Source organism: Convolutriloba macropyga, chromosome 5 (assembly GCF_964194025.1).
Source record: "Convolutriloba macropyga chromosome 5, txConMacr16.3, whole genome shotgun sequence".
In the NCBI taxonomy this organism is placed as follows: Eukaryota; Metazoa; Xenacoelomorpha; order Acoela; family Convolutidae; genus Convolutriloba; species Convolutriloba macropyga.
Window position 1 is genome coordinate 10,792,646 of NC_134472.1, and position 10,821 is coordinate 10,803,466.

At 34.1% G+C, this 10,821-nt stretch overlaps 1 protein-coding gene across 1 annotated transcript in view; it reads left to right on the forward strand.

Moving 5' to 3' along the window:
• The window catches only part of LOC142339131 (uncharacterized), a 55,989-nt gene extending 53,379 nt beyond the window's left edge, over nucleotides 1–2,610 (forward strand). Inside the window, exon 8 of the mRNA XM_075388880.1 lies at nucleotides 1,918–2,610. Within this exon, the coding sequence (XP_075244995.1) occupies nucleotides 1,918–2,428 (511 nt within the window). The 3' untranslated portion in view covers nucleotides 2,429–2,610. The remainder of the gene's footprint in view (nucleotides 1–1,917) is intronic.
• The last annotated feature ends 8,211 nt before the right edge of the window (nucleotides 2,611–10,821 follow it).

The window sequence follows — 10,821 nt, forward strand, 5'->3', positions numbered from 1 at the left end:
AAAAATCAAGAATGTCTTTTTGTTACGGTGTTCATACCATTGTGCCCATGTTAACATTCTAGCTAGTATCTTTCTAGATTTGTCCTGGCACCTACACTTATTTTCGGTATATTGATTTTTTCAGTTGTAAAAAATGAATGATTTCAGCTTTTTCTTAGATTTTCGTCATTTCTTTGGTTTGCAATTGATTTCATTCAACATAAGACGGTACTGAGAGTTTGATAGCAACCTTTTTCAAAAATTTTTACTTATGGCTAATTACTACAGCTTTCTTCTGGCCTTGGCATTAACTTAAACGATTTTTTGCCTTTGAATATTCTTCTGTTGCTTATGTCTTTTCTATGATCAATTTTATTTTTGATTTAGTATGAAATCATGTTGTCTAGCTTATATACAACAAGGAACAGGTGTGTGTTGTTTTTTGTCTTAATCGCAGTGATTAGAAGTGTAATTAAGGTGTTTTCTGATTCTTAAATTTGAGCTTTCTTTTTTGAAAAGATTCAACTTAGTTTCTAATATTATTATCTGCCGTTTGCTTTCGCGATCTTTTTCAGATTAGAATCATGAATTATTTGAGGACTATTGATAACCTTTTTAGCTTTTTCAGACTATCAGGTTTTTGACCACCTTAATTATTTTGGATTTTTAACGTTACCAAACGTTTTCAATAATATATAATTTTTCATTTTGTTTCTCTTGTTGACAGTAGTTTAAGTTTCACCAATTCTTAGAGCAGTTCTGGAGAGGCAGTGAGTTAATGGTTTAATACAACAGCCGGTGGCTTCCGTTGCGTTAATTACGGTTTTGTTAGTGAAGTTCTGACGCTTCGAGTCGCTTCCGGAATTCTTCCGGCTATGTTTTTTATTTCGTCGTCATGATTTTTGTTACGACCATATGACGTCACAGCCACTTTTTGTTCATTCGTTCATGCAATTTCAACTGAATTGCACGTGTGACGTCATTTTTCGCTCTTAGTGGAGCGAGTTTTTTTGTTCATGCGCGTGATTAAATTTTTGGTCACACTTGACTTACCTCACTCTCAAAAATGACTTCCTCACTTTAAAATTGACTTTTATTTACTTTAATTCAAAGAGATAAGGTCAAATGGGTGTGTGTCACTCTAAATGAAGGTTATTCGAGATCAGCTAATAGAGGCAGCAATAGCTTATACAGATTTTTAATCAAAATTTAACAGATCAGCCTTCAATGAAAAGACGATTTTTTTTGGTCTGTCTTTTTTAATGTTTTTTTAGACTGCCGATCTACGAATCTATTGCGGCTATTTTCTGGCAATCTGCCAGCTATGTTTCAAAATTCGGTTTTTGAAAAAAAATATGAATTTGAACCAAGAAAATAGTGACCAATAAAATCGAAAAATTGTTGGTATTAATTGTAATCAGACCTTTTTGACTTAGTATTAATAGTATATGTTATTAATTGTAATCAGTTTTTTTTGGAAAATTGTACATTAAACGGAGCAGCTCACAATTTAGCAATTATATTAGTTGTCGGGTCTTTTCAATGCGATTTTTGCTGGACCGATTTTTAGTCTGGTCCATTTGACGTTTCGTCCTCAAAAATGGGATAAACAGGTAACGCACGGGGATGGCACTAAGTTCTCTCAAAGCCATTTTGGCTAACTCCCCCCCCCCCCCCTTCAATCAGCCCTACCCCCAATTCATACCCTCATCCCCACCCCCTGCACATCGTGCCACACGTAATCCAGCGCGCTCGACCCCCGTTTGAGAGCAGTTCGCCCGACGTTAGTCGGTTATGTTTATATCATTGAGAGCAACATTTAACCTATACATAACTTATAACTCCTATACCTAACGGTTGAGAGACGTCGCAAGAATATGTAAATAGCAATGTTGCGCTTTAAATTGAATCAACTTGCAATTTGAGTTTTACATTTAGGCAGCCGCCGCCATTCAGAGGACCACGCCCCTCCTTGCCTCCATTCCGAGGAGTCGCCCCTCCCCCGTTTGGACCTCGACATCCTGAGCCTCTCTACGAAGAGTACTACGAGTACGAGGAATTGGTAGAGGAGCCAGTGGAGTATGAGTATGTGTACGAGTACGCGTATGCGCCTGAACCTGAGCCGGAGTTTGAAGTTATCCCTCCTTTAATTCCTTCAAAACGACGCTTGCTGCCTGGAGAGGCGCCTTTCGACCCTCCCGGCGTACCAGTATCTTTGGATGTGTACCCCGAGGAACAGGAAGAAGAGATCCTTGTTGAGTATCCACCGGAAGTCCCTGTGCAACCGGTTCATGTTCCGCCTGTTGAAGTTGTCGCTCCTGTCCCTCCACCGTTGGCGAGTAGCAGGGTAATTGTTAGACGAGCGGAAGGGCCTCCTTTTGGGAGACCTTCTAGAGGACCACTAGTCGAAGAGGGATTTGCTCCACCTCCATTACGACCAATGCATTGAGTTGGAAAAAAGCATTTGACCATTGAAAGTTCAGAGTTGCTGATATACTACTAATCGTTGATTGGGTTGATGAAGCTAAACTCAAAAGTGCGAAAACTTTTAAAAAAACAAAATTGTAACAACTTTTTGTTAATTTATAACTGGTCATGTTAGCTGTGTTTGTAATTGATTGATTGTTTCTACCTGTTTTCAATAAATTACGAACAAATCCGTTCAAACTTTGCTTTAACAAAGCTGCAGGAGTTCATGGGCAAGATCAGCATAGTGGACAAACTGATTTTTTTCTGCCTCAATTTCTTATTGCTTTGGAAGGAAGTTTGAAGCAATTATTGTGAACGTGTTTGTTTTCTTATGCAAAATTTTTGCTTGATCATTTTGACTATTCCAGCGACCTCTGCTTCTTTGACTTTTCAGTTTTGCGTGATCTAAACTTCTCATTCACAAGTGTCAGCAGCTGAACTCAATTGGTGGCAGTTCGCTACTAAAGTTAAGTTCACAGTGCACTTAAATTTTATCAGTGGTTAGTAAACTAGAGCTCATTAAAAGCCGGGGCAGCTCTCTTAGATCCTTGCTCTTTACTAGTCTCTAAGTATGCGATCGTTCGAAACTGATTTTTTTCGACAATAATTTTTTAAGAAATTTTCATGGTATGAAGGGCGGTTCTTTTTGAATCCCACCCCCCCTCCGACTTCACTCACCCGGACCCTAATGCTAGAAATATTCCTAAGCCCGAGCTAGTTTTACCGAAGCCAACCGCTCGCCCGTCGTATTGAGCAATTCACCCGACGTTAGTTGGTTATGTGAACATTAATTCTAAATCAACTGATAGAAATAAACTGATTGAACTGGCATTGACAAATTTGGGTGACGATTTCAGTTATTCCGAAGCAGTTAATGGGAGCTAAAACGCCCATGTTTTGTGGCGTAATTTTTCAATTATTTTTTATTGGCGGTAGCAATCACATTATCTGGTTTTCAGTTTTTTAAGCGTATGCGGCAATTGATCGGCACTTTTTATCGGGAATCTTTTGATCAATTTGTACTACTGGATGGACAAATTGTACTACAAAATTCTACAGAAGATGTATAGTTTCATCTTCTGAAAAATTTTCAGTGATCTTTTTATGGAATCATAATTAGAAAGAGTCCTCCATTGCAATTTGCACATGAAAATGGCCTAATTGGACTAATAGTCTCATCACTGGTTCGGCTGTTGCTACATTTGACAACGGTTAAGAGATTTGTAAGCTTCTGTTACTGAAAGGTAACACTTAGAGACAGTTTTTAGCGTTTAATTATAACAAGGAGGCAGAATCCCACCCCCCCCCCCCCCGACTTCACACCCGGACCCTAATGCTAGAAATATTCCTAAGCCCGAGCTAGTTTTACCCAAGCCAACCGCTCGCCCGTCGTATTGAGCAATTCACCCGACGTTAGTTGGTTATGTGAACATTAATTCTAAATCAACTGATAGAAATAAACTGATTGAACTGGCATTGACAAATTTAGGTGACGATTTCAGTTATTCCGAAGCAGTTAATAGGAGCTAAAACGCCCATGTTTTGTGGCGTAATTTTTCAATTATTTTTAATTGGCGGTAGCAATCACATTATCTGGTTTTCAGTTTTTTAAGCATATGCGGCAATTGATCGGCACTTTTTATCGGGAATCTTTTGATAATTTTTGATCAATTTGTACTACTGGATTGACAAATTGTACTACAAAATTCTACAGAAGATGTATAGTTTCATCTTCTGAAAAATTTTCAGTGATCTTTTTATGAAATCATAATTAGAAAGTGTCCTCCATTGCAATTTGCACATGAAAATGGCCTAATTGGACTAATCGTCTCATCGCTGGTTCGGCTGTTGCTACATTTGACAACGGTTAAGAGATTTGTAAGCTTCTGTTACTGAAAGGTAACACCAAGAGACAGTTTTTAGCGTTTAATTATAACAAGGAGGCTCGATAATGTGCGATCGCATACAAGGTTCTGACCCCGCTCATCCACAATTATGGCATAATTGTCAACCAAATGAGGAACAGATAGCACAACCGAAAAATTCAAGAGTTTTTCAAAAAATTAGTCAATGAACAAAAAGATAGCCTCCAAAGCAATTAACTCAGTGGGGTAAAAAATGATGCACTAGATTGATGAGATATGCCAATATTAAGAAATCAAGTTAAGACGAACAGCAAAATCAAACAACAACAAACATTAATTACATCAAAAACTTTGTCCATTTTGAAAAACAAAAGTTAATAGAAAAGTCAAAATAGCGTCAGATAAAACTGAAACTAAACAAAAATAACTTGTAATTCACCAGATAAGATATGAAACCAGTCCATACTAAGCCTAGGTAATAACTAAACAAAAAGAACAAAAACAGTAAAGTTAAGAAAACTAGCTCATTATTTTTTATAAAAACAATAAATTTCAAAAAAATCCCATCGATTTACCATTACCAATGCTTTCAATCGAAGGCCATTAAGATCTGTCCTTATTCAATTTTTTTGCGATTAAAAAAGAACTAAAAATGCAACGAATAAAAATTCAAATAAAACTTGCCAGAATACGCTGTCGAAGCTGTAAAGCCATATTTTGGCCCTCATAATATGTTCGCGTGAGCCTTCTTCGAACACAATTAATGTACTATGTGACCTCTAACTAATGAGACCAGGTAACAGGTAGACAATAAGGAAAACGAGCAAAATTAAAAAACATTTTTTTTTTCGAAACAAAGCATGAAAGCCATTAAATACAAAATGAATTAAAAAGGTGCGTTCATTCGTCCGAAGAAAGCTCTCGAGAACTGCAATTATCTAGAACATGTCTTACGTCTACAAATGATTTAAAAATTAGCGACATTATCAGTTTTGTCTTTAAAAATACAAGGATGCTCAGTAATGTGCGTTCGCACATAAAGTTCCAACCCCGCTCATTCACATTTTTGGCATAAATGTCTACCAACTGAGGATCAGATAGAAACCCCCCAAAATTCAAGTTTTTTTTCAAAAAAATTGTGCATGAACAAATATCGCCTCCAACGCAAATAACTCAATGGCGTAAAAAATGCCCCATTAGATTTATGAGATCAGTCGTTATTAAGAAAGCACGTCAAGATGAACAACATAATCAAACAACAATAACAACAAGCATTAATTACAGTCAACACTATATGTCCAATTCAAAAAAAATTAAATAACATGCTCAAAATAGCGGATATAACTGAAATTAAGTAAAGTAACTTGTACTTCACTAGAAAAGATATAGGACCTTTCTATAAAAACGCTCAGTAACAATTAGACAAAAAAACAAAAAACAGCACATTTAAAGAATTGGCTTGTATTTCCAAAAACGATTAATTTCAAAATATTGAAAACCAATAGATAGCAATTGAAAACATCTAACATGTTGATGGTCACTTCCGTCTCTATAGGAGGGCATTAGAACTTGTCAATAATCATTTTTTGTGTGGTTACAAAAAGAACAAAAAATAGAGACAACAGAAAAATTGGTTGAATGAGAATAGGTAACAAGTTTTTTTCGAAATCATTTGTTTTCAAATAATGAAAGCCATTAGCTACAAAACTAAATAATTCAATAGGTTTGTCTATTCGTCCAAGGGAAGCGCTTGAGATCTTTAAGTACTCAGAATATGTCTAACATCTAAAACAAGAATGTTCAATATAGACAGAAATTAAAAATTAATATACTTTTTTGTTAAAAGCCCGCGTCGAAGCGAGTAATGTCAACGAATTCTTTAAAAACATTAAATTTTGTGACACGACTCCCTTTTGACACCTTCCCTTGACACCAATAATGTCAAGTTTGACATCTAATTACCGAGACGAGGTAACAAATAGACAAAAAAAAGAAAAAAATTGCAAAGTTAAAAATAGTTTTTTTCTATTTGGAAAACAATTGTTTTCAAAGTTATGAAAGCCATCAGCTTTCTACTAATATCAGAATATCGGCTCATCTATTTTTCAACGAAAATCTAATAAAACCTGTCCTCATACAGGAAATTTTATACGACCTAAACGACAAAGTATAAACGACAGTTGAAACGAAATTAAAAAATTCAATTCTTCAAGAATGTAATATCGAAGCCGTTAAAACCATAATCTATATCTTTCAGGATTTTAATATGTTCAATTGTGCTTTTTTTGAACGCCAATAAAGTGAAAATGGACGCCAAAAATGGAAAACGTGACAAATGGGCAAATTTCTAAAAATCAGTAGAAAGAGGAAGCGTCCTCTTTTTGCTAACACTAAATTACAAATTGACCAAACTAAGAAAAAAACACTGACAGAGTTCAATAATCCATTATTTATAAAAAAATCAAATATTTTTAAAAGTCATATTTTAGGAAGCCAATTGGACCTATCATTACTGATCTTTGATTTGAATTGTTCTGTTCTATAATTAATATAAAAAAAGATCAATTTTTTTTTAAAAAAAAGACCGACTGATTACAATCCGAAATCTTTGAGGATTGTAACAGTCCAAGGTTGGTCCAAAACTAGCCCTGCTAAGGCTGGTCGTCCATCATGAACAGTTAATTTTTTGATTGTTATGGATATAGATAAATTGTTAGTTAAAAAATCAAAAATAAATGCTGCGTTTTTGATAATCAGTGAGTAAAGTTAGCAAAAAACGGCAAAATTTTAATTACAGAGCACTCTCAACGGAAGTTGAAGTAAGAATAGCCCCCTTTTGAGTCTGAAAATATTGTATTAGTGGTGCTTGGCTGTGTACTTCTAGCAAATTTAATCAAAGTTGACTAAAGAAGCCTATTTCGTGCTGTTTTTGATGAAATAGGCTGAGTTTTGAATTATTTAGGCAAAATTTTTGACAAAAATGTAAACGAAAATAGTGGACAATCTTTTTTGTTTTTAAAACTGAAATCACTGACACTATTCTTCAAAGTTTTAACAAATTTTTTAAAAATTGACAAAATTTCATGCAAAATTCCGGAAAATGAGAATAAAAACAACGGAATTCACTCTATTTTTCTCAGAAGTTTAAACCTCGATAACTCCCTATAAAATCAAAAAAAAAAATAATTCCATATTCTATGATGGACGAGCATTCTAATGATACCAGTCTCAACTCTCTACGATGAATATATCCATCGGCGAAAATTGTCTGAACAAAGAAAAATCCATTTGAGTATATAGTTCATCGAAGCTTCATCTCGGCTTGATTTCAATTCATCCAAATCGCTTGCATTTGGAGTTTTATGTATCTGAGCTTAATTAGCGGCAGTTGAATATAAACAAGGAAATCGAAGGAATACCGAAATTGGTTTTAATATAGATAATTATTGTACTGTATAATGAACCGCTACATCACGAAGTATGTAATAGGTTACCAACTATTAAGATTTATAACGTTATAATTAAAAGTTTAGTTCAACATAGTTGTGTTATCAAACTAAAGCTGTTCACCAATTCAGCACACAGTAAATTGAGACAAAAATGGGGACCTTATGCTTTCTTCTTTTTGTAATTTTTTCCAACCTTTTTGAAATCAATCTGTCTTTTTTTATTTGTTTCATACGGTATGCTTGAAAAAAATCACCAAAGAGCTTTTAGAAAAAGCCCCCAGATTTTGAAGCTTAAATAAAAAGTTGTCTAATACGGCAGCATCACAGAAATAGCTAGAAATTTCAATGAAATACTTGGAAAAAATTCAATCACTTAACCCATTCTTTTTCACATTTCCCAATTTTACTATTTTTTGAGTCATTATGAAAAAAACTGTAGATATGTGTTCTCTGCTCTTCAAGTTTGTTCAACTACATTACAAAAACCACCAAAATTTTGTCACGTGTGTCCTTGACTTTAATACCCTGTTTCAACGCAATCAGTAGATAAAATCAATGCTTGGAATTGACTCGAAAAACGAATCTGAAATTGATCATACAACTAATTAATACTGCCTAAAACACAAAATTTTTGCTTGCTGTTCAGTTCTCGCTCTGCTTCGAAAGAGGTTGTGGATACAATAAACACTCTCTCTGCTATCTGCTAATTCAAGTGGTTCGGACAACCAACTTTTTCAATCCTTATTCACTAACCAATCAACCCTCCAGTTTCGTTCGCTTACCTATCCAAAACATCGCCATAAAGAATTCGAGAATGAATCAAAAAGTTGTCATTCAAAACAATTAAGCGGTTGGAATAATTTGTACATACTAGAACAACTCAAAGCAACAAAAGACAGTTTGAAGTCAAATAAGGTTGAATTAACCGAAAGAATGTGAAATTAAAAAAAAGGAAAATTGGTTTGTTTATATAAAACTTGAAAGTGAACATGAAACTAAGAAACTCTTTTTGCGCTCTTGGCAATAATCGAGGGCTCAAGAACATCCAATTCAAAAAAATCCCAGACATTTTGGATGCAAATATGAGGAAACTGCAAAAATTTGACCCAAAAAAGTTTAAATTTCCAAAAATTTTGTCAACTTCTCATTTACAACAAAATTGAAAAACACCTAAAAGGCGTAACTAAGAAAAATTTTTTCGCAAAAATTTAGCAAAAAATTTGAATCTGTTAGAAGCTTAATTTTATTAGCTTATCTTGTTTAAACCTTTTAGGCTAAAACAAACATTAAAACCGAAAAAATTATAGAAAAAAGTTTGAAGATGAACGAAAATTTGGCTTTTTTTAGAAATAAGTGCTTGAAACCTCAACTCCTGGCTCCCTCAAAACTTGCGGGTACGAACAGCAAATTAATCTTCCACTCAACTCTTCAATGAATTTTCTCTGCATCCCCGCTCTGTATCAAGCTTAAAAAACATTGTTAGAAGAATTCTTGAAATGACTCGAAAAATGAAACTAACATCATTAAGCTCAAAATTACAGTCAGCTCTACAACAATCTGTTTTTTAACAAGATAAAAATTTCAAAGATGCTATTGAAGGAAGTTCCTCATTTTAAGTATTGAGTTTGTTTTAAAACCATACTTTGGTCATTCATTTGTCCTCTAAAACTCGTACATTTATTGCAAGTTTCGATTAAGTTACTCCATTTTTTATCTGGTTTCCGTTTTTTTAATCTCTATCTGGTGACATGGCTCAGAGTTTTGTGTTTGTGCTTGTTTGTTTTTCTTCTGATAAAGGATTGTAGAAACTGCAATTGAAACGACAATTTGCTACACAAAACAAGATGCTTTTCTTGACGGCTGAATAAAACACTCAAGGAACACAACAGAAACTCTCTGACCGTAATTAAATTTTATACAAAACGTGTTAAAACCATCAAAAATTTTATATAAATCCAAAAAGTTATCTCTTAGTTTCCCAAATATTTCATCTAAAAAAATTGTCGTTCTGAATTTTGCGCGTTCAAATTTGTGTCTGATTTTAGCCAACAGTATACGTTAGCTTTTTGAAGCATCTCACTATGAAGAAATTAGCTCTAGCAACACTTTCACTCCACTATGCAGACTTCTCGAAATTTATTAAACTGTTACTTAAGTCTTCAAAAAATATTCTTTCCTTGCAACTAGGTCCCACTTGGACATAGAAAATTGTTTAAATTAGCTTAAGATCGAGGCATCGAAACTACTATAGCCGTCAAAAACAAAAAAATAAATTGTAAACAAACCGCTAAAAATCTCAAAACGTCTAGAAAACTTGCAATCTGTTAAAGCAGCCTGTTTGATTGAATTTGGCATGGAAAATCAGCTATCAACATAAAAACTGCTTTTAAAATGCCGAATTTCAACAAAAATTTACTCTCGCCAACAATTTTCTCGCTTTCTTTTGAAATTACGACATGAACAAAAATCACTCTCTCTTATTTTCTGTTAGAATATCGATCAAACTATAGTCTTAAACTTAGTGAGAATTAGAAAGAAAGTTTGACTTACCAGATTAGAAAAACAAGCAATATGACTTCGATCAAAGAAATTATATAAATGAATCGTCAAGAAATGGTGCTTAGAATCAATATTCGGTTCAAATTGGTGAATCTAGATAACTATTATTAGAGTTAGAATAATTGATGTAAAATCTCCCAGAACGTATTAAATGAAGCTGATATCTCCGGAAGTGTGAATGAATTCTTAAAAAAGTGCAAATGCATTCCATTTATGGTTCCTTTGCGACTGATTTGCAGAAGCAAACCATATTGGGTAACCTTTGCAACCCCCACTATAAATCACGGTGCTAAGATTAATTTTGTATCTTGACTTTTTCACACTGATAATGGGCATATATACAGCTGATTTTTGAGTCCTTTTTCATCCCCAAATTCAAATCACCATCTTGATCTAATAATCAGATCTCTCCTGTAAATCTCTCAATTCTACTGTAAAAGATCATTTTGTTATTCTCTCATTTTTGAGAAATTAATTCTTTCACTTAGTTAAAAACGCTT